This window comes from Mustelus asterias, unplaced genomic scaffold (assembly GCF_964213995.1).
Source record: "Mustelus asterias unplaced genomic scaffold, sMusAst1.hap1.1 HAP1_SCAFFOLD_100, whole genome shotgun sequence".
In the NCBI taxonomy this organism is placed as follows: Eukaryota; Metazoa; Chordata; class Chondrichthyes; order Carcharhiniformes; family Triakidae; genus Mustelus; species Mustelus asterias.
This window is the reverse complement of record NW_027590147.1, coordinates 621,688-646,628: the sequence shown is the minus strand read 5'-3', so window position 1 is coordinate 646,628 and position 24,941 is coordinate 621,688. Positions and strand designations below refer to the sequence as shown.

At 44.6% G+C, this 24,941-nt stretch overlaps 2 protein-coding genes across 2 annotated transcripts in view; both read left to right on the top strand.

Moving 5' to 3' along the window:
* LOC144484313 (uncharacterized) overlaps positions 1-24,941 on the top strand; it is an 87,763-nt gene that overhangs the window by 34,462 nt on the left and 28,360 nt on the right. The window lies entirely within an intron of this gene.
* LOC144484321 (uncharacterized) lies at positions 1,834-24,738 on the top strand. Its single transcript, XM_078202865.1, has 2 exons — positions 1,834-2,051; positions 23,440-24,738. Exon 2 carries the CDS (start codon positions 23,753-23,755, stop codon positions 24,371-24,373), a length of 621 nt encoding a protein of 206 aa, XP_078058991.1. The 5' UTR covers positions 1,834-2,051; positions 23,440-23,752; the 3' UTR covers positions 24,374-24,738.

Here is a 24,941-nt window from a genome sequence, read left to right as displayed (position 1 = left end):
TGACTGCGCCGAAGAGCTTCCAGCTCTGAGGGGAATCTGAATCCCTTCCCACAATGTCCACATTTCCACAGTTTCTCCATGGTGCCAGTGTCCTTGTATCTCTCAGGTTTGCCGATCAGTTGCGGTAGGTGTGTGTGTATGTGTTACACCAATGTTTAAAATCTTTTGAAGCAGATAAAAGAGAGAAACATTTCTCCTGAACTCAAATGCCGATGATATTCTGGTCCCAATAATCGAACAATTCTGTTAATTCTTCACTTGATATTTCCTTTGAGATTTCAATCTGTAAATCCTTCCCTCCATTATCCTGTAAAAGGAGTTGACAAAAATCATCACCGTCAGAACTGGATAGAAATTCTGAACAGATAATTCTGAATATAACTGGACTAAAAACATGTGGTATACAGCGCTGCATTTCTTAATTAGAGAGGTGATAGGAAGGAGATTTGAGGAAACTATATTTACTCCAGATTTTAAAAGCAATCTTTCTGAATTGTAATGTCTCTTTGACTGGAACTATATAACGTAACTACATGCTATATTACAAGAATAAAACAATGAATCTTATTACCGAAACATAAATATACCAAATATATGGACGCAAGATATGTCTCTGTTGTTACTAATCTAAAAAGTAAACACATTTCCAGGAAGTTCCAATGGAATACTGAAGGACAAGGTTTCGCATTTAAAAAAATACTTTACAAATCAATCTAAAACCAGCATCACTAAATCATGCAAAGAGAGAAACACTATTTGAATAGACAGGATAAATTACACTTTAAAAAGCTCAGACAATAAAAACAGGTTCCACAGAATCACAAACATTTTCCCCCTCAGTATATTTGGCTCTAATTCCAGTTCCAGAGAATTTCTCTGTCTCTGTATTTCCCAGGGGGAGAAAGAAAGTGTTTTCCTCACAGATGTTGTCCAGAGGATGAAGTTTGAGTCTGTGTGTGAAGTTTGAGTCTGTGTGTGAAGTTTGAGTCTGTGGTGAAGTTTGAGTCTGTGTGTGAAGTTTGAGTCTGTGGTGAAGTTTGAGTCTGTGTGTGAAGTTTGAGTCTGTGTGTGAAGTTTGAGTCTGTGGTGAAGTTTGAGTCTGTGTGTGAAGTTTGAGTCTGTGTGTGAAGTTTGAGTCTGTGTGTGAAGTTTGAGTCTGTGTGTGAAGTTTGAGTCTGTGGTGAAGTTTGAGTCTGTGTGTGTGAAGTTTGAGCCTGTGGTGAAGTTTGAGCCTGTGGTGAAGTTTGAGTCTGTGTGTGAAGTTTGAGTCTGTGTGTGAAGTTTGAGTCTGTTGTGAAGTTTGAGTCTGTCGTGAAGTTTGAGTCTGTGGTGAAGTTTGAGTCTGTGGTGAAGCTACAAACAGAAGCTGTTCTGTTTCAAATCAAACTGCGGGACTTGGAAGAAAATGATGGGAAGAGATTTTGCAAAGTCCCCTCCCCCACTCCCTCAGCTGGCAGCCCAGCGCGCAGGCGCAGAGAGCGCTGCTGAGCCCAGCTGTCCGGAGCAGGCGCAGAGAGCGCTGCTGAGCCGAGCTGTCCGGAGCAGGCGCAGTGCGGCTGCCGCCAGCGGTCGCTCTCGATCTCTTTTTGGAGCAGCAGCCGCCGGAGAGAGAGGGGGGAGGGGGAGATCACCGAGCGGCTTCTCGCTCTGGCCGGAGCCGCCAGCCGGTTGCCTGGAAACCGTGGCTGGAGGAGGTGCAGGGGGAGGGGAACAATGGGCGGGGGCGGGGCTCCCGTTTCCGCGCCCCCCGGGCCTGCGCACTGGAACCCGAGGATGTCACTGCCGTGCAGACTGGTTCCTATTGGCTGATATCGGCAGGCCTCCATTGACGTCACAATGCGGAAGTTTGTTGATGATTTTCAGAGTGAAACTTCCTCCTCTGGACAACATCTGGGAGGAAATCAATGTTTCCCCCTTTCCATTTCTTTCCTCATTCTGGGGGAAATTGGGAACTTGCAGCAACTGAAGGGAAAGGAAGTGAATTCAGGGAGGCTGCAGACTCTGGAACGATTACAGACGAACATCGGAATTAGCAGCAGGATTAGGCCCAGGTATCTTTTTCTTTCTCTCTCAAAGATATTGACATCTTTTGGCTCCCTCAGGTTGTCGCATTTATTTATCTGGCGAATAGGATAGCCTCTTACCTAATGTTCACAATTAAAGGGGGAGTTTTCCCAGGAGAAGGCTGTTTAAATGAACAGTAAATTCGCCTGGGACAGAGATATGTTTAATGTAGTTATATGGTACGTGCTATGTTATTTATGAATCCCTATTTCTCGTCTTGATATATAAAAGGCACTGTGTCAACGTTACCTATTTCCACTGATGGAGACATTACAACTCAAAAGGAATCCATTTGGCAACTCAAATCCATGCCAACCCTCTTTGGAGCAATTCAGCCAGTCCCATTCCCTCTCTATATTCCCATTCCCCTGAGTTTCACATCACAATGGAATGGATGAGAATTCCAGATGAGCTGAGACTGGGGTGGAGTCGGGCGATGTCACTGAGATGGAAATAGTGATGATGATGTGGACATGTGGCTGGAAGCTCATCTTGGGGTGAAATATTTCACCAGGGTTGTGAACAGCCTGGTTCAGGTCAGACATGTTGCCAGGAAGAGGGATAGAGTTGTTGGCGAGCGAGTGGAGCTTGGAGAGGGGACTGAAGACAGTGGGTTCAGTCTTCCCAGTATTTATATGAAAGAAATTTCTGTTCGTTTAGTACTGGAAGTCAGATAAGTCAGGATGGTGTGTGGGTTGGAGGAACTCGGAGGTGATGGTGTTTATACCCATCTGCTATCTTGGTCCTTCCAGTTGGTGGAGTTGAGGGTTTGTGAGATTCTGTCAAAGTTCTTGTCAAGTTGTAAATGCATGAAATCCCTTGCCTTCACCTCAGCCATTCCTACTTCTCTCTATCTCCTCCCAAAGTCCTGTGTAGACCCGGGCTGTGTGGCAGGTTTCATTCCCTGAAGGACATCAGCGAACCAGTTGGGTTTGTGTGACAATCCAGCAGCTTTCCTCACGGCAACTCCACAAATGACCAGATTCATTCAGCTCAATTTCACAACCCGCCTTTGTGTTTTTGTGGGTTCTTTCTCACTCACTTTTTTCTGTTTTAAATGTCTTAATTTTAAGGAACGATATCTCTTAGCTTGGGGTAGCCCGAGTGTCAACCAATAATTGGTTCACATCAGTCATTCAATGTTGAGACATCTTGAACAGGAGCCGATTCATTCCCTCCTGTCAAGGTTAACAAGTCTTTTCATCTTTTTTTATTCTGTCAGCATGAGAAGGAAACATCTTATAATTTCCACAGCATTTTAACCATTCTTAATGTGTTTATAATTATAATTCTAAAAGTTATAAACTTGTGTTCAAATTTACACTTCCAGCCTTTATAACATATGTATTAATGAATCATTTATTATTTAACTGTCTCACAATTAATGCTGTCTATTTAACTAATCTGGCTGCTTTCCAATTGTGGGAACTTCAGGCCACAAAAAAGGTAGTTAGAGTCGTAGAGGTTTACAGCATGGAAACAGGCCCTTCGGCCCAACTTGTCCATGTCACACAGTTTTTACCACTAAACTAGTCCTAATTGCCCTGTAATATTACTCATGATCTGTGCTTCCAAGCATGTTGAATGCGCATCTACAACAAGCAAAAACATGTGATTCATGAAAGGCCCCCCAAGGGCCACATGTAGTCTGGACCACAGCCTATCAGGCCACTCCCAAGGATGAAGTGGTAATGTCCCCAGTGTGTTGGGGGCAATGAACTCAGAAGAATCATTCAACACTTAAACCTGATTCAACAAATAGTTTATTGAGTTACGCCAGCGGGGAGAAGCCACAGAGGCTGACTATGTGCAACTCCAAAGAAAATCATCAATTCTTGCACAGTTACTCAACCCATCCTGGTGGGTCTGTGGAATTCATTGCCACAGAGGGCTGTGGAGGCCGAGACGTTGAGCGTCTTCAAGACAGAAATTGATAAATTCTTGATTTCTCGAGGAATTAAGGGCTATGGGGAGAGAGCGGGTAAATGGAGTTGAAATCAACCATGATTGAATGGTGGAGTGGACTCGATGGGCCGAATGGCCTTACTTCCGCTCCTATGTCTTATGGTCTTATGGTCTTATGGACACAATCCAATCAGAATGATTCTAGATTACATACATTACATATAGGTGCATTGAAATTAGTATCTGGGCATTATGGGGCTCTCATGGACAGATAGGTGCCCCCATCATGATGTTTTCCAGACACCCTCATCTACCATCCTTGGGGTTTTCTTTGTACATAGACTCCCTCAGTTTGAAAAGGGGTGGATTAAAAGTTCTCAAATGGATGTCAGCACCCTTCCTTTGTTCCAACCTAATGACCACACGGTCTGGGAATCATTTCTATTTAATAATCTCTCCTTTTAAACTCTTTTCTTCAGTATCCAATTCCAGAATTTTCCTTTTTGTTGTGTTAATTGTGTCAGGAATAAATCTTTGGACCTGACAGGAAGTTTAACCCAAGATCAATCCAACACAGGATTGGTCAGAATCGTTTCATATGTACCAAATTTTAAATAACCATTACAAATTAAAACTCTCATTCTCATGAGTGAGTTTTATCTGGATTAAAATTCCCACATGTTTAGTGAAATATCCTGGAATCCTGTCTCTGGCCAGTGAATATGGCTCCAAGTTCATAACGTTTGAAAAAAAAAAGTTTTATTAATCACACTTCCTTTTTAAAAATCTGTTTGATTTAAATCACAGACAAAAAACCTCAAAGCTTAAAGCTTTCAACCCACAAATATCGTCCGTACACAAACAGAGAAACTTAGCATGTGCTTTACAATAACAATAACCAAAATTAATTACTTAAGCATTCTTCTGATGCTGTTTTTAAACTCCCAAAAATGCCTTTAATTAAAGACTCATGGTAAGGTTAATTCCCCAGAAAGATAAACCTTAACAAATGTAGCCCAAAACAATGATAAAACACATCTACAAACATCCACATAAAACAAACAAAACACACAGATTCTCACAACTCGTAAATTTCAATCAATGAATCCTCAGCATTCTCTCTCGCAGCTGTCGCTTCTTAAAGCGACAGAGCACTACAAGCTCACAACTCCTTGATTAAAATAAGATGCAAGACCCTTCATTGTAACTGAACCTTTTTGAAGCCAACTTCCAAGGCCTGATTTTATCGGCAACATCTAATCTTTGTTGATTTAAAATCCCAAACACGTTACCAGCTGCAAACTCTTTGTTCTTTACCTGGGGTTGAGGTGACAACACAATAAAATTCTCAGTTATTCCAAATTTCTCCAGGCTACGCTTAAAATTTCCACATTTAACTGGCTCCAATAAATCCACAATTATAAACTAAAATAGACACGAGTTTCCGGGCGATTTAAAAACAAGTTAAAAACAAGATGCCATAGGAAAGATAGAACTGGAGGAAAGAAAGGAGGGGGAGTTGCACTTTTGATTCAGGAAAACATCACGGCAGTACTGAGAGGGGATATATCCGAGGGTTCGCCTACTGAGTCAAAAGGGGTGAACTGAGAAATAAGAAGGGGGAAATCACTTTGATATGGTTGTACTATAGGCCCCCAAATAGTCAGTGGGAAATTGAGGAGCAAATATGTAAGGTGATTACAGATAGTTCCAAGAAAAATAGGGTGGTAATAGTCAGAGATTTTAACTTTCCCAACATTGACTGGGACAGCCATAGTATTCGAGGCTTGGATGGGGAGAAATTTGTTGAGTGTATTCAGGAGGAATTTCTCATTCAGTATGTGGATGGCCCGACTAGAGAGGGGCAAAACTTGACCTCCTCTTGGGAAATAAGGAAGGGCAGGTGACAGAAGTGTGAGTGAGGGATCACTTTGGGACCAGTGACCATAATTCCATTAGTTTTAAGATAGCTATGGAAAATGATTGGTCTGGTCCAAAAGTTAAAATTCTAAATTAGGGCAAGGCCAATGTTGATGGTATCAGGCAGGAACTTTCAACAGTTAACTGGGGGAGTCTGTGGGAAGGCAAAGGGATGTCTGGTAAGTGGGAGGCTTTCAAAAGTGTTTTAACCAGGGTTCAGGGTAAGCATATTGCTCTTAGAGTGATGGGCAAGGCTGGTAGAAGTCGGGAACCCTGGATGACTCGAGATATTGAGGCCCTGGTCAAGAAGAAGGAGGAGGCACATGACATGCATAGGCAGCTGGGATCAAGTGGATCCCTTGAAGAGTGTAGAGGGTGTAGGAGTAGAATTAAGAGAGAAATCAGGAGGACAAAAAGGGGACACGAGATTGTTTTGGCAGATAAGGCAAAGGAGAATTCAAAGAGGTTCTATAAATACCTAAAGGGCCAAAGAGTAACTAGGGAGAGAGAAGGGGCTCTTAGGATCGACAAGGTCATCTATGTGCAGATCCACAAGAGATGGGTGAGATCATAAATGAATATTTTTCATCATTATTTATTGTTGAGAAAAGCATGGATGTTAGGGAACTTGGGGAAATAAAGTGATGTCTTGAGGAGTGTACATATAACAGAGAAGGAGGTACTGGAAGTCATAAAGTGCATCAAAGTAGATAAATCCCCGGGACCTGATGAAGTGTATCCCAGAACACTGTGGGAGGCTAGGGAGGAAATTGCGGGTCTCCGAGCAGAGATATTTGAATCATCGATAGTCACAGGTGAGGTGCCTGAAGATTGGAGGATGGCAAATGTTGAGCCTTTGTTTAAAAAGGGCTGCAGGGAAAAGCCTGGGAACTACAGGCCAGTGTGATTCACATCTGTAAGTTGTCAGAAGGTATTTGAGAGACAGGATCTACAGGCATTTAGAGACACAAGGACTGATTAGGGACAGTCAGCATGGCTTTGTGAGTGGAAAATCATGTCTCACAAATTTGATTGAGTTTTTTGAAGGGGTAACCAAAAAGGTAGATGAGGGCAGTACAGGTGATGCTGTCTACATGGACTTTAGCAAGGCCTTTGACAAGGTACCGCACGGTAGATTGTTGCTCAAGGTTAAATTTAATGCAATCCAGGGTGAGTTAGCCAAATGGATACAAAATTGGCTTGATGACAGAAGACAGAGGGTGGTTGTAGAAGGTTGTTTTTCAAACTGGAGCCTGTGATCAGCGGTGTGCCTCAAGGATCGGTGCTGGGTTCACTGTTATTTGTCATTTATATTAATGATTTGGATGAGAATGGAGGGGGCATGGTTAGTAAGTTTTCAGATGACACCAAGGTTGGTGGTATCATGGACAGTGAAGAAGGCTATCCAGGATTGTAGTGCGATCTTGATCAATTGGGCCAGTGGACTGACGAGTGGCATAGAACATAGAACATAGAACATTACAGCGCAGAACAGGCCCTTCGGCCCACGATGTTGCACCGACCAGTTAAAAAAAAAAAAACTGTGACCCTCCAACCTAAACCAATTTCTTTTCGTCCATGAACCTATCTACGGATCTCTTAAACGCCCCCAAACTAGGCGCATTTACTACTGATGCTGGCAGGGCATTCCAATCCCTCACCACCCTCTGGGTAAAGAACCTACCCCTGACATCGGTTCTATAACTACCCCCCCTCAATTTAAAGCCATGCCCCCTCGTGCTGGATTTCTCCATCAGAGGAAAAAGGCTATCACTATCCACCCTATCTAAACCTCTAATCATCTTATATGTTTCAATAAGATCCCCTCTTAGCCGCCGCCTTTCCAGCGAAAACAATCCCAAATCCCTCAGCCTCTCCTCATAGGATCTCCCCTCCATACCAGGCAACATCCTGGTAAACCTCCTCTGCACCCTCTCCAAAGCCTCCACATCCTTCCTGTAATGTGGGGACCAGAACTGCACACAGTACTCCAAGTGCGGCCGCACCAGAGTTGTGTACAGTTGCAACATAACGCTACGACTCCTAAATTCAATCCCCCTACCAATAAACGCCAAGACACCATATGCCTTCTTAACAACCTTATCTACTTGATTCCCAACTTTCAGGGATCTATGCACACATACACCTAGATCCCTCTGCTCCTCCACACTATTCAAAGTCCTCCCGTTAGCCCTATACTCAACACATCTGTTATTCCTACCAAAGTGAATTACCTCACACTTCTCCGCATTAAACTCCATCCGCCACCTCTCGGCCCAACTTTGCAACCTGTCTAAGTCTTCCTGCAAACTACGACACCCTTCCTCACTGTCTACCACACCACCAACTTTGGTGTCATCAGCAAATTTGCTAATCCACCCAACTATACCCCCATCCAGATCATTAATAAATATTACAAACAGCAGTGGCCCCAAAACAGATCCTTGAGGTACACCACTTGTAACCGCACTCCATGATGAATATTTACTATCAACCACCACCCTCTGTTTCCTATCCGCTAGCCAATTCCTGATCCAATTTCCTAGATCACCCCCAATCCCATACATCTGCATTTTCTGCAGAAGCCTACCATGGTGAACCTTATCAAACGCCTTACTAAAATCCATATATACCACGTCCACTGCCTTGCCCCCATCCACCTCCTTGGTCACTTTCTCAAAAAACTCAATAAGGTTAGTAAGGCACGACCTACCTGCCACAAAACCATGCTGACTATCACCTATCAATTCATTACTCTCCAAATAACTATAAATCCTATCCCTTATAATTTTTTCCAACATCTTGCCGACAACAGAAGTGAGACTCACCGGTCTATAATTCCCGGGGAAGTCTCTGTTCCCCTTCTTAAACAATGGGACAACATTCGCTAACCTCCAATCTTCTGGTACTATACCAGAGGCCAACGACGACCTGAAGATCAGAGCCAGAGGCTCTGCAATCACTTCTCTTGCCTCCCAGAGAATCCTTGGATAAATCCCATCCGGACCAGGGGATTTATCTATTTTCAGACCCTCCAGAATATCCTGCACATCCTCCTTATCAACTGTAATACTGTCTATTCTACTCCCTTGCAACCCAGTGTCCTCCTCAGCTATATTCATGTCCCCTTGCGTGAACACCGAAGAGAAATATTGGTTCAATGCTTCACCAATCTCCTCCGGTTCCACACATAACTTCCCTCTGCCATCTATAACTGGCCCTAAACTTGCCCTAACCAACCTTCTGTTCTTGACATACCTATAGAACGCCTTAGGATTCTCTTTAACCCTATCCGCCAAAGTCTTCTCATGTCCCCTTTTAGCCCTTCTAAGCTCGCTCTTCAACTCCCTCTTAGCCAATCTAAAGCTTTCTAGTGCACTACCCGAGTGCTCACGTCTCATCCGAACATAAGCCTCCTTTTTCTTTTTAACCAACAAAGAAACTTTTTTGGTGCACCACGGTTCCCTAGCCCTACCAATTCCTCCTTGCCTGACAGGGACATACCTATCACAGACTCGCAGTAGCTGCTCCTTGAAAAAACTCCACATGTCGGACGTTCCCAGTCCCTGTAATCTCCTAGTCCAACCTATGTTTCCTAATTCTCTCCTAATAGCCTCATAATTACCCTTCCCCCAGCTAAAACCACTGGCCCGAGGTTCATGCCTATCCCTTTCCATCACTAAGGTGAACGTAACCGAATTGTGGTCACTATCACCAAAATGCACACCAACTTCCAAGTCTAGCACCTGGTCTGGCTCATTTCCCAGCACCAGATCCAATATAGCCTCACCTCTAGTTGGCCTGTCTACATACTGAGTCAAAAAACCTTCCTGCACGCTTTGAACAAAAACTGACCCCTCTAACGAGCTAGAGCTATAACAATTCCAGTCAATATTAGTCAAGTTAAAATCCCCCATAACAATTGCCCTATTACTTTCACTCCTAAGCAGGATTGACTCCGCAATCCTTTCCTCAACCTCTCTAGAACTTTTAGGAGGTCTATAAAAGACTCCCAACAGGGTGACCTCTCCTCTCCTATTTCTAATCTCCGCCCATACTACCTCAACAGATAAGTCCTCATCAAACCTCCTCTCTGACACTGTGATACAATCTCTGACCAATAATGCTACCCCTCCCCCTCTTCTACCTCCTTCCCTACTTCGACTAAAACATTTGAACCCCGGGACCTGCAGCATCCATTCCTGCCCCTGCTCTATCCATGTCTCTGAAATAGCCACAACATCGAAGTCCCAGGTACTGATCCACGCTGCAAGTTCACCCACTTTATTGCGAATACTCCTGGCATTGAAGTATACACATTTCAAACCCTGCTCCACCCCACCTCTGCAATGCCGTGCATTGCAGTCCCCATCCATGCATCCCTCACTTTCAGCCCCACTGCTCAGGATCCCTCCCCCCCCCCGAATCAGTTTAAACCTCCCTGCATGGCCTTAGCAAATTTACCCCCCAGGATATTGGTCCCCTTCTGATTAAGGTGTAGACCATCCTTCTCATAGAGGTCACACCTTCCCCAGTACGAGCCCCAATTGCTTAAGTACCTGAACCCCTCCCTCCTGCACCATCCCCTCAGCCATGAATTCAAACCTTCCCTCTCCCTATTCCTCTCTAAACTATCCCGTGGTACAGGCAAGAGTCCAGAGATAACCACTCTGTCAGTCTTGGCCTTTAGTTTCCACCCCAACTCCATAAATCCCTGCCTAATATCCCCTTCCCCTATCCTCCCTATGTCGTGTGTCCCCACATGTACAATAACTTGTGGTTTATCTCCCTCCCCCCTAAGAGTCCTGAATACCCTGTCAGACACATCCCGGACCCCAGCCCCTGGTAGGCAACACACCAACCCTGAGTCCCTACCTTTAGTTCCGACCCTCCTATCTGTCCCCTTAATTGTGGAGTCCCCAATCACAAGGCCCAGTCTTTTACAGCCCCTAACCACCTGAGCTTTCTCACTCGGCTCACCCCCAGAGATCTGCTCTCTATGCTCAGTTGATTCCTCCTCAACTGTAGCCTCCAGCACCGAAAACCTATTATGGAGGGGAACCGCCCCAGGGGATTGTCTTCCCGATTGCTTCTTACCCCTCCTCCTGGCATTGACCCAAGCCTCATTTCTAGGAGTTACTATTTCTCTATAACTCCTATCAACTTCCACCTCCGCCTCCCGAATTATGCGGAGTTCCTCTACCTCCCCCTCCAGCTCCTTTACACGCTCCTCCAGAAGCTGCAATCTAATGCACTTCTTACAACTAAAATCTCCTGAAACACTACTGGATTTCCTCACCACATACATCCCACAGGAGATGCAGCATACTGCCTGAACTGCCATCCCTGAAGCCATTACCAGCAAGAAAAAAAGAAAACAAAAAAAAACTTCCCCACACTTATAATTAGGTTAGAGGAGGATGGAAGGGTGGGATCCTCTACCAGTGTAGAGGATCGGGTATCTCCTCTGCACCAATTTATAGGGCTAGGGGCCCGAGAGAAAAAAAAAACTACTACTGAGGGGGAACCTCCCAGGTAACTGACTTTTAAAGTTAAAATAAAAACCCTTCCCAGACTCCTTTGCTGCCCACTTCTAGTTTTCACTTTAAACTTGAAAAACTGCTGTTAAAGTAAAGGCCAAAAAAAATACACACACTAGCTGACTAATTAAATAAATAAACAATTCAATTAATCTCTTACCAGCACTGCTGCTTTTCAATCACCCCTCTCAGCTTGCTCCAGTGGATCAATGAGATGGAGTTTAATTCAGATAAATGCGAGGTAATACATTTTGGGCGATCGAACCAGGACAGGACTTACTCAATTAATGGTAGGGTGTTGGGGAGAGTTACAGAACAGAGATCTAGGGGTACAGGTTCATAGCTCCTTGAAAATGGAGTTGCAGGTGGACAGAGTGGTGAAGAAGGCATTCTGCATGTTGGTCAGAACATTGAATGCAGGAGTTGGGACGTCTTGTTGAAGTTGTACAAGACATTGGTAAGGCCACACTTGGAATACTGCGTACAGTTCTGGTCACCCTATTATAGAAAGGATATGATTAAACTAGAAAGAGTGCAGAAAAGATTTATTAGGATGCGACCGGGACTTGATGGTTTGAATTATAAAGAGAGGTTGGATAGACTGGGACTTTTTTCCCTGGAATGTAGGAGGCTGAGAGGTGAACTGATAGAGGTCTATAAAATAATGAGGGGCATAGATCAGCTAGATAGTCGACATCTTTTCCCAAAGGTAGGGGAGTCTAAAACTAGAGGGCATAGGTTTAAGGTGAGAGGGGAGAGGTACAGAAGGGTCCAGAGGGGCATTTGTTTCACACAGAGGGTGGTGAGTGTCTGGAACAAGCTGCCAGAGGTAGTAGGAGAGCTGGGTACAATTTTGTCTTTTAAAAAGCGTTTAGACAGTTACATGGGTAAGATGGGTGTCGAGGGATATGGGCCAAACGTGGACAATTGGGACTAGCACAGGGGTTAAAAAATGCTGCAAACCTCGATGACTAAATCAACTGTCTGCTGAAAGGGTTAACTTTTCTACAGAATCTAAAAGGGTGGGGAGTGAGAGAAGAAATTTGGCACACACTTGTGTCATTTTACATAATTTTAAAAAACTTCTCTAACAACAAAACAAAGTTGATTTTAAACTTCATCTATTAATTCTTTTGTTCCCTTCCTCAACCTAATTGTTTTTATTTGATCAGTTTTTGTTAGGGATGGGTAACTTCTGTTCTTTATAAACTGCTTCACTCATTTTGTTGATTCTACATGGGCTCGGAGAATCAGAACCCAGACTTTATTATCCTTATCCTTTTTCTCCTTTTGCCACCACTCCCTCTGTTTTGCGGGAGGGTCGTGGGGATTCCAATCAGACCAAATCAAATTATCATAAAAGTAAAATACTGCGGATACTGGAATCTGAAACAAAAACAGAAAATGCTGGAAAGTCTCAGCGGGTCTGACAGCATCTGTGAAGAGAGAATAGAGCCAATGTTTTGATACTGGATGACCCTTAATAACAGCTCTTATGAAGTGTCATCCAGACTCGAAACATTGGCTCTGTTCTCTAATCATTTTATCGATACGTTTCTTGTTCTTAGTTTTAGGTTTAAAGTGAGAGGAGAGAGATACAAAAGGGTCCAGAGGGGCAGTCTTTCACTCAGATGGTGGTGAATGTCTGGAACGAGGTGCCAGAGGCAGTAGTAGAGGCGGGTACAATTCTGTCTTTTAAAAAGCATTTAGACAGTTACATGGTAAGACGGGTATAGAGGGATATGGGCCAAATACGGGCAATTGGGACGAGCTTAGTGGTAAAAACTGAGGGCATGGACAAGTTGGGCCGAAGGGCCTGTTTCCATGTTGTAAACCTCTATAACTTCCTAACACACTGTCACTCTGTGATCCTTGTGAAATCTGAAACTAGGTATTCGCAACAAGACTCAAAGAGCATCAGCCCACTGGAGGCAAAGTCATGAGACCGGCCAGTCCAGCAGAAAGAAACCCTCCGACCCTCCCCATTGACCAACTGTGAGAATGAACAAAATGCAGTCCTGGGTGTAATTGAGAGCAGAAACAATAACAGCAGAATCCAACCCCTGGAATCACTCGTGAACTTGTTGGTGTCTCAGCAGCTGGAATGAAACTCTGAATCCCTTCCCACACTGAGAGCAGGTGAATGGCCTCTCCCCAGTGTGAACTCGCTGGTGTATCCGCAGGGTGGATGACTGAGTGAATCCCTTCCCACACTGAGAGCAGGTGAACGGCCTCTCCCCAGTGTGAACTCGCTGGTGTGTCCGCAGGTTGGTTGACTGAGTGAATCCCTTCCCACACTGAGAGCAGGTGAACGGCCTCTCCCCAGTGTGAACTCGCTGGTGTCTCCGCAGGTTGGATGAATCACAGAATCCCTTCCCACACTGAGAGCAGCTGAATGGCCTCTCCCCAGTGTGAATGCGCTCGTGTGCCCACAGGTCGGATGACCGAGTGAATCCCTTCCCACACTGAGAGCAGATAAACAGCCTCTCCCCAGTGTGAATGCGCTCGTGTGCCCACAGGTCGGATGACCGAGTGAATCCCTTCCCACACTGAGAACACGTGAACAGTCTCTCCTCAGTGTGTACTCGCTGGTGTGTCTGCAGGCTGGATAACCAAGTGAATCCCTCCCCACACTGAGAGCACATGAATGGTCTCTCGCCAGTGTGGTTGCGCCGATGAACTTCCAGCTCTGATGGGTATCTGTATCTCTTCCCACAGTCCCCACATTTCCATGGTTTCTCCATGGTGCAGGTGTCCTTGTCTCTCTCTTGGGTGGACAATCAGTTGAAGCCTCGTCCACACACAGAACACGAGTACAGTCTCTCCCCGCTGTGAATGGTGAGATATTTATTCAGGCTGTGTAACTGGTTGAAGCTCTTTAGTCAGTGCACTGGAACACTCTCACTCGAGTGTGGCAGTGTGTTGGTGCTTTTCCTGTCACACTGATGTTTGAAATCTTTTCAAATCAACAGACTGGACAATCATTTCTCCTTCCAGATTCAAAGGCCGATGATATTCAGCTCCCAAGGAATATGACTCAGTCAGATCCAGACGTGATGTTTGAGATTTCGGTCTGTGATTCCTCTTTCAATATCCTCTAAAACGAGTTTACAAAAGTCATCAGTGTCAGTGCAGGATATAAATTCAGAACAGACAATTCTAGTTTCTATGGAACATTCTTTCCTCTCCCATTCCTCAAAAGCTGTGAATCTCCATTCCACACACTCTCCCTCCATTCTCACTCTGCTGTATCTAATATTCACCCTCCCAATTCTCCTGAAGGTGCTGATTGAGGCTGATTGACAGATCCATGCTCACTGCTTCCTGTCCTGGACACAGAGACCATAACAAATCGGAGCTGCAGTCGGCCATTTGGCTCATCGAGCCTTTTAAACTATTCAATGAGATAATTCGTTCATCTACCTCAGCATCATTCTCCCCACACTAAACCCATATCCCTTGATATCTTCAATATCTAGAAACCAATCAATCTCGCTCTTGAAAATAGTTGATGACTGAGGTTTCACTGTCCTCAGGGGTTGAGAATTCCAAAGCTTTACGACATCCTTGAGTGAAGAAATCGCCCCACATATTAGCTTTTGCTCCATCTTCTTGTCTGTTCCCCATAACTCTTGACACCCTTGTCAGTCAAAGATCTGTCTAACTGGAATATATTCAATGATCCTCAGCCTCCACTGGTCCCTGTGGAAGAGAAATCCAAAAGACTCACAACCCTCTGAGGGAAGAGATGTCTGGAAATATATAACGTAGCTCCAGTTCCATATTACAAGATATTCAGATCCCAAGGAATATGACTCTTTCTAGATGTGACAGTTGAGATTTTTGCCTGTGATTCCTTGTTCAAAATCCTGTGAAATGAGTTTGCAAAAGTCATCACAGTCAGTATAGGATAGAAATTCAGAGCAGACAATTCTAGTTTCTATGGAACATTCTTTCCTATTTCATTCCCAAAAAGTTGTAAATCTCCATCCATGTCTATGGATTCTATTTACAAATGAAAGTGGATGGGCACTTGAAGGAAATAAACTTTCAGGAGAATGGGATATAGAATGGGAATGGGACTGGAATGTTATACAGAGTCAGCATGGACTCGAGTTACCAAATGGATTCCTTCTGTGCTGTAATGACTTTATGACTGGAAATGTATAACATCGCTACAGCATTATATTACAATGCAAGAAATAATAATAAATATATATTACAGAAACATAAATAATTTATCTAATCTGGGTACCATATAATAACACTGGACATATCTCTCTCCTATATTAATTTACTGTCCCCTTAAATGTCAGCCATCGCCTGCCCTTTAATTGTGAACATTAGGAAAGAGACCATCCTTTTAGACAGAAAGAAGATTAACGTTTCAGGGTGGGCAGAATGAATTACAGGGAATAAAAATGTATCAGATCTTGTTGGTCAATATAAGCTCAGAAGTGGAAGGGAAATGATCTCCAGTGGAAGAGAAACAATTCCTGAACATTGTAAGACTAAGCTGGTAAATCAGCAGTGAATAGAGTTGTGAAGTGGGAAAAACCTCATCAAGACATAGCTTGCGGAAATAATAGTTAAAATACACCCATTATTAGAGGCAGAGGAAGGTAGACAATGGCAGAGAGCTGATCAGGGAGGGCAGAGGTGAAACAGAGAAATGGATGGCCGTTTAAAAATTCATAAAAAGCATGGTTAGCAAGTTTGCAGACGATACTAAATTAGGAGGTATCGCTGATAGTGAAAAAGGTTATCAAAAATTACAGGGGGATCTTCATCAGTTGATCGGTTAAGGAAGTGGGCCGATGATTGGCAAATGGATTTCAGTACAGATAATACAGAGTACAGAGGCACAACCTCAGGCTAAAGGGACGATCCTTTAAAACAGAGATAAGGAGGAATTTCTTCAGCCAGAGAGTGGTGAATTTGTGGAACTCTTTGCAGCAGGAGGCTGTGGAGGCCAGGTTATTGACTGTCTTTAAGACAGAGATATATTGGTTCTTGATTAATAAGGAGATCAGGGGTGATGGGAAAAAGGCAGGAGAATGGGGATGAGAAAAATATCAGCCATGATTGAATGGCGGAGCAGACTCGATGGGCCGAGTGGCCTAATTCTGCTCCTATGTCTTATGGTCTTAAGTGTGAGTGTTGCATTTTGGAAATTCAAACCAGGGTAGGACTTATACAGTGAATGGTAAGGCCCTGGGGAGTGTTGAGGAACAGAGGAACCCAGGAGTACAAGTATATCGTTCGTTGAAAGTGATGTCACAGGTAGACAGAGTGGTGAAGAAGGCATTTAGCACACTGGCCTTCATCAGTCAGGGCACTGAGTATAGGAGTTGGGACATTATGTTATAGTTGTATGAGTCGTTGGTGAGGCTGCACTTGGAGTATTGTGTAGAATTTTTGTAACCCTTTTATAGGAAAGACATTGATAAATTGGAAAGAGTGCAAAGAAGATTTATGAGGATGTTGCCGGGACTAATGGGCCTGAGTGATAGCGAGAGGTTGGACAGGTGAGGGCTTTATTCCTTCGAACGTAGGAGAATGTGGGGTAACTATATTGAGGTGTATTAAATCATGGGGGGCATAGATAGGATGAACCCACATTGTCTTTTTGCCAGGGTCGGGGAATTGAAAACTAGAGGGCATAGATTTAAGATGAGAGGGGAAAGATTAAAAGGGACCCGAGGGGCAACTTCTTCATGCAGAGGGTGATGTGTACATGGAATGAGCTGCCAGAGAAAGTGGTTGAGGCAGGTTTAAACATTTAAAAAGCATAAGTACATGAATTGGAAAGGATTAGAGGGATATGAGCCAAACATGGGCAATTGGGACTAGCTGGGAGGGCACCATGGTTGGCATGGATCAGTTGGGGTTCAGGGCCTGTTTCCGTGCTGTATTGCTCTATGACTCTCTGTGCTGGCTGCATCAGCATCAACTGCCCATAACTCATTGCCCTTGAACTGAGTGGCTTGCATTGCTGGGGGATGTGGTAGATTTCCTTCTTTAAAGGACATTATTAAATTGGTTGGATTTTTACAACAATTGTCAATGGACTTCTAATTCTAGATTTTTACTGAATTCAAATTTCAACATCTGCCACTGTGGGATTCGAACTCAGGGTTCACACTGCATTGCCCTGGATCCCTGTATTACTAATCCAATAACACTCTCGCTGCACCATTGCCTGTCCATCCATGGTAAAGGAGTCACAGTAGCCCGAGATCCATGGAAGCAGAGCATGCTCTAAATTTAACTTAATGCTCAGTAACACTCACCCCAAAACCATTTCACTGTTTTCAACATTTTAGATCTGCTGGAGTCGACATCTGCAAAGATCTCAGCGAGATTGGTGTCTGGGAAAAATGTTGCAATCTTCAAATCTTCCCCCTGTAAATGAGGAAAGTTATAGGTATAATTCAAGGTTAGAAATTCAAGACAGACAAACATTTCTTTTGTTCAGAGTTTGCTGTGAGTAAATCTTTCCCTTCTAACCCCCTGTAAAAGGAGTTTCCAAAATCCATCAGCATCTGTCCAGACAGAAATTCAAAACATTCACTCCTCCTTTAACCTGGCACAGAATTACTTCAGCTGGGACAAAATTGCAGTGGAGGCAGTTCGAGGAAGATCCAGTTGGTTGATTCTTGAAATGAGGAGTTTTATCTTTCAGGTTGAGCAGCTTGGGCCTGTACTCTTTGGAGTTTGGAAGACTGAGAAGTAATCTTCATGAAACATCTGGGAATTTAAGGGCGGCACGGTGGCTAGCACTGCTGCCTCACAGTGCCAGGGTCCCAGGTTGAATTCCGGTCTTTGGTCTGTATGGAGTTTGCACATTCTCCCCATGTCTGCGGTGGGTTTCCTCCGGGTGCTCTTGTTTCCTCCCACAGTCCAAAGAGGTGCGGGTTCGGTGGATTGGTCATGCTAAATTGACCCTAGTGTCAGGGGGATTAGCAGGGTAAATGCATGGGGTTGTGGGGATGGGGCCTGGGTGGGATTGTGGTCTGTACAGACTCGATGGGCCAAATGGCCTCCTTCTGCACTGTAGGGATTCTATGATTCATATGATATAAGGTGCTTGACAAGGTAGATGCTGAGAGGATGTTTCCTCTGGTGTGGAAATCAGGTAAAAATAAAGGATCTCAAAATTAAGATTAAGAGAGATCTTTTCTCTTGTTGTTCTTTGGAACTCTGTCTTCACCTCTTGTTGTTGATCTTTGGAACTCTGTCTTCACCAGTGAGGATTGGAGGCAGGTCATTGAATATATTCAAAGCTGAGGTTTTGATCCACAAGAGAGTCAAGGGTATGGACGGGGTGGGGGAGCAAAGTAGACATGATCTTATTGAATGATGCAGCAGGCTCGATGGGCCGAATGACTGGCTCCTGTTCCGAATTCTTATTCCGATGTACTTGGATAGCTGCGCATGCGCCCTGTTACCTATTGTCCCTCTGAAGATCGAGGTTCTGAACCAGCCCCTGAAACCACGCCCATTGTGACCCGCCACCGACAGCAGCGCATGCGCTCTCCTTCCCCGCTGAAACAAGATGGCGGCCGATACCCGGGGCCTGTTGCCGGGATGAAAGCCTGGGAGCTGTAAACCCGGGACCTGCAGGGTCTTATTCGGGCCTTGCCGCCTACAGCGGGTGTTTGGAAGCCATAGTTCCCTCCCCACCCCAACTTCCGGCTCCATTTCTCCCGCAGCCCGACCGACTCACCCGCTAAAAAATGTGCACTCGCAAGACTCCGAGCTGAACTCCGCGCACGCTCCAGATATAACTGCGCGCCTGCGCAATAGGCTCCTGTGGAATGAATAGGACACTTTCACACCCGCAGAGGCACCTGGGAATTAACGGCATCATTATCAAAGACGATAATAGAAAATTATCTTGTGCAATTAAGATCAATTAATTTTTAAAAATGCATTCCTCGGAATTTGTGCGCTGACATTCTCTACTTCACTGAGTGAATCCCTGCCCACACTGAGGGCAGGTGAATGGCCTCTCCCCAGTGTGAACTCACTGGTGTGTCTGCAGGGTTGATAAGCGAGTAAATCCCTTCCCACACAGAGCAGGTGTATGGTCTTTCCCCATATGAACTCGCTGGTGTCTCTGTAGGGTGGAGAACTGAGTGAATAACTTCCCACACTGACAGCAGGTGAACGGCTTCTGCCCAGTTTGACTGCGGTGATTAATCTCCAGTTCCGAAGGGAAGCTGAATCCCTTCCCACAGTCTCCACATTTCCATGGTTTTCCCATGTTTTAGCTATCCTTGTATCTATCAAGTTCAGAAAAGTATTTGAGGCCTATTTCACACACAGAACACGGGTACAGTCTATCCCCGCTGTGAATGGTGTGATATTTATTTCGGCTGTAACTGGTTCAAGTCTTTCCAGAGTCAATGCACTGGAACACGTGTGTGTGTGTGTGTGTGTGTGTGTGTTTGCCTATGACTCAGTGCTTTTCCAGTCACACTGATGGTTCAAATCTTTTGAATCCAACAGATTGGGCAATTATTTCTCCTTCTAGATTCAAAGGCCGATGATATTCAGGTCCCAAGGAATCGGGTGACTATCAGATCTAGATGTGGCATTTTGAGATTTCTGTCTGTGATTCATCCTCTTCTAATATCCTGCAAAAAAAAATGACAAAAAATAAATCAGTTAGTACAAGATAGAAATTCAGAACAGACAGTTCTAGTTTCTTCCCCACAGTCCCCAAAAGCTGTAAATCTCCGTCCCACACACTCCCCTTCCATTCTCACTCTGCTGTAGCTAATATTCACCCTCCCAATTCTCCTGAAGGTGCTGATTGCCAGATCCATGCTCACTGCTTCCTGCATTGGGCACAAAGATGATAGTAAATAGGAGCTGCAGTTGGCCATTTGGCCCATCAAGCCTTTTAAACTATTCAATGAGATCAATGGCTCATCTCCCTCAGCATCATTCTCCCCACACTAAACCCATATCCCTTGATATCGCTAATATCTAGAAACCAATCAATCTCTCACCTGAAAATACTTGATGACTGAGGTTCCACAGTCCTCAGGAGTTGAGAATTCCAAAGCTTCACCTCATCCTTGAGTGAGAAAATCCCTCCTCATCTTAGCTTTCTGTCCATTTTCCTGTGTTTCCCATAACTCTTGACACCCTTGTCAAGCAAAAATCTGTCTAACTCATCCTGGAATATATTCAATGATCCTCAGTCTCCACTGGTCCTTGTGGAAGAGATCCAAAATACTAACAACCCTCTGAGGGAAGAGATATTTGGAAATATATAAAGTAGCTACAGTTCCATATTACAAGTCTATGGATTCTATTTAGAAATGAAACTGGATGGGCACTTGAAGGAAATAAACTTGCAGGAGAATGGGGATGTAGAGGGGGAATGGGACTGGAATGTGATACAGAGAGTCGGCATGGACTCGAGTTACCAAATGGACTCCTTGTGTGCTGTAATGACTCTATGACTGAAAATATAAGGTAGCAACAGCATTATATTAAAAGACAAGAAATAATAATAAATGCACTTTATTACAGAACCATAAATAATACATCCAACTTGTACCATATAACAACACTGGACATATCTCTGGTCTATATTAATTTATTGCTCTCTTAAATGTCAGCCATTGCCTGGGGAAAGCTGCCCTTTAATTGTGAACATTAGGAAAGAGGCCATCCTTTTAGCCAGACAAATAAATGTGTCAAGCTGAGGGAGCAAAGGATGTCAATGTCTTTGAGAGAGAGAGACCTGGGCCAACCTTACCAGAGTCTCCAGCCTCCCTGGATTCACTTCCTTTCCCTTCAGTTGCTGTAGGTCCCCAATTTCACCCAGAATGAGAAAAGAAATGGAAAGGGGGAGAAAAGAAAATGTTTTACTCACAGATGTTGGAGAGACAGGAGGAAGTTTGAGTCTGCCTGAAGCTCAATCTTCATTCAGAGAGAGAGCAGCAGCTTTGCTGGGCAGGAATGAGCAGCTGAACAAGCTCATTGTGCAACTTCCGCATTCAGACCATGGGGAGCTCTGATTGGCTGGAGGATCAGAGTCCTTCCGGTCTTCTAGCCTTTTCCATTGGTCAGGACCTCAGCAAGAAAGTCAAGGAGGGGTGGGCGGCCCCGCACATGCGCAGTTTTCCTCTCCTTTAAACATGCGCAGTCCCCTGCCGGAGGGGGAGATCACCGATCAGCTTCTCGCTCTGGCCGGAGCCGTCAGCCAATTGCCTGGAAACCTTGGCTCGAGGAGGGGGAGGTGCAGGGGGAAGAATGGGTGGGGGCGGGGAACCCGGAGACGTCACCGCGGAGCAGAGTGATTGGCTGATCCAGGCAGCACTCCATTCGGACGTCACAATGCGGAAGTTGGCCAATGAGCTTCAGACTCAAACTTCCCCCTGTCGCCACCATCTGTGAGTAAAACACTTTCCTTTCTCCCCCTTTCCATTTCTTTTCTCATTCTGGGGGAAACTGGGGACTTGCAGCAACTGAAGGGCAAGGAATCCAGGGAGGCTGCAGATTCTGGAAAGGTTGGCCCAGGTTTCTCTCTCTCTCTCTTAAAGACATTGACATCCTTTGCTCCCTCAGCTTGACACGCTGATTTGTCTGGCTAAAAGGTCCCTTTCCTAATGTTCACAATTAAAGGACTGGTTTCCCCAGGAGATAGAAACTCGAAGCAGGAGTAGGCCATTCGGCCCTTTGCGTTTACTCCACCATTCATTATGATCATGGATGATCATCAAATTCAATATTCTGATCCCCCTCCCACCCCCCATATCCCTTGATCCCTTGAACCTCAAGAGCTCTATCTAATTTAATCTAGAAATCACACAGCGTTTTGGCCTCAACTACTTTCTGTGGTAGTGAATTCCGCACATTCACCACTCTCTGGGTGAAGACATTTCTTCTCACTTCATTTCTAAAAGGTTTACCCCTTATCTTCAAACTATGACCCCTAGTTCTGGACTCTCTCACCATCGGGAACATCAGGAGATGGCTGACATTTAAGGAGACAGTAAATATAGGACAGAGATACATCTAATGTTGTTACATGGTACAGATTAGATATACAATAGTGGTTCTGTGATAAAATACATTTATTATTTCTAGTCTTGTAACATACCACTGCAGCTACATTATAAATTTCTAGTCAGAGTCATTACCGCACAGGCGGAGTCCATTCAGTAACTCGAGTCCATGCCGACTCTCTGTAGGACAATATAGTCAATCCCACTCCTCCTCTATAACACTGTTTCCCTCCATGTTTATTTCCTTCAAATATCCAACCCAATTTATTTGAAATTATTTTTCTCCACTTCCACCACTGGTGTGATTTTCTGATTATGCCCATTCGCTGTCTAAATTAAGTTCTTCCTCACACACCCCCTACTCTATCTCTGATTAAAAGATACAGTACTTTCTATCAAACATTTTCTGTACAGCTAATTGTGCATCTGGCGAGATATATGTACATTTACTGAATTAAAATGTTTGGGTGTCTGACTCCAGAACCTTGTATCGATAGATCAGCACGACTCATTCATTAGAATTGGGAGGGTGAATATTGGATACAGCAGAATGAGAATGGAGGGAGAGTGTCTGAGATGGAGATTTTCAGATTTTGGGATTTTATTTATTTATTAGTGTCACAAGTAGGCTTACATTAACACTGCAATGAAGTTACTGTGAAAATCCCCTAGTTGCCACACTCGGGTAGACTGAGGGAGAATTTAGCATGGCCAATGCACCTAACCAGCACGTCTTTCGGACTGTGGCAGAAAACCTGAGCACCCGAAGTAAATCCACGCAGACACGGGGAGAACGTGCAGACTCCGGACAGACAGTGACCCAAGCTGGGAATCAAAGTCAGGTCCCTGGTGCTCTGAGAGAACAATGCTAACCACTGTGCCAAATGAGAGAGGAAAGAATGCTCCGTAGAAACTCGAATTATCTGTTTTGAATTTCTATCCTGTTCTGACAATGATGACTTTTGTAAACTCTTTTACAGGATATCAGAAGGTGAGGATTTACAGACAGAAATCTCGAACCAAACGTCACATCAACATCTGACAGTCACTCAATTCATTGGGAGCTGAATATCATCAGCTTTGAATCTTGAAGGAGAAATGTTTGTCTATTTTGTCTGCTACAGAAGATTTTAAACATCAGTGTGACTGGAAAAGCACCGAGACACATGCACATCTGAGTGAGAGTGTTTCAGCTTTAACTAGTTACACAGTTTTTCAAAACATTACCCTTTGGAACCGGGAAAGACGCTACATGTGTTCTGTGTGTGTGGACACCTCAGTTGATTCTTGAATATGGAGAGTCACAAGGACACCTGTACCATGGAGAAACCATGGAAATGTGCGGACTGTGGGAAGGGCTTCATTACTCCATCAAGCCTGGAAAGTCATCGACGCATTCACACCGGGGAGAGGCCGTTTGCTTGCTCTGACTGTGGGAAGGGATTCACTCAGTTATCCCACCTGCGGACACACCAGCGAGTTCACACAGGGGAGAGGCCTTTTATCTGCATTGACTGTGGGAAGGGATTCACTCAGTCATCCAACCTGCTCGGACACCAGCGAGTTCACACTGGAGAGAGGCCATTCATCTGCACTGAGTGTGGAAAGGGATTCAGAGATTCATCCACTCTGCAGAAACACCAGAGAGTTCACACTGGGGAAAGACCATTCACCTGCTCTGATTGTGGGAAGCGATTCCGAGATTCCTCCACCCTGGTGAGACACCATCAGTTTCATACCGGGGAGAAACCGTTCATCTGCTCTGACTGTGGGAAGGGATTCACTCAGTTATCCACCCTGCAGACACACCAGCGAGTTCACACTGGGGAGAGACCATTCACCTGCTCTCAGTGTGGGAAGGGATTCACTCGGTCAACATCCCTGCTGAGACACCAGCGGGTTCACAATTGCTGACACGGGTTGGATGCTGCTGTTAATCACATCCAGGACTGAACCATGTTCATTCTGACAGTTGGTGAAGTGGGAGGGTCGGAGGGTTTCTTTCTGCTGGACTGGCCCTTCTCCCAACTTTGCTTCCAATGCTGATACTCTTTGAGCCTGGGAGAGCACATTTCCACTGAAATGATCCACATAAGGCGATGAAGGATGTTTATGTTATCTGGTTGTAAATAATGTGTTTTCCCCCCCTACTACATGCAGGCCTAAAATAAATGCAGAAAGAACTGAAAAAATGCAGCTCATGGAAAAGAATATCCTGGAGCAAAAGAGAAAGGGAGAGGTAACGGTTGTTGTAAATAAATAAAGCATTGGTCCAGAGTAAGTTTAATGGCTGAATAAAGGACAGCCTTCCCTATATCTCTCCAGATAAGGCAATTGAAGCCTGATCCACACGCATGTGTATGGTCTCTCCCCGCTGTGAATGGTGCGATGTTTTTTCAGGATGGGTAACCAGTTAAAGCTCTTTCCATAGTCAGTGCACTGGAACACTCTCACTCAGGTGTGTTTGTATGTGTGTGTTGGT

Coding starts and splice junctions, on each gene's coding strand:
- LOC144484321 (XM_078202865.1), top strand. CDS start 23,753: ATGGAGAGTCACAAGGACACCTGTACCATGGAGAAACCATGGAAATGT.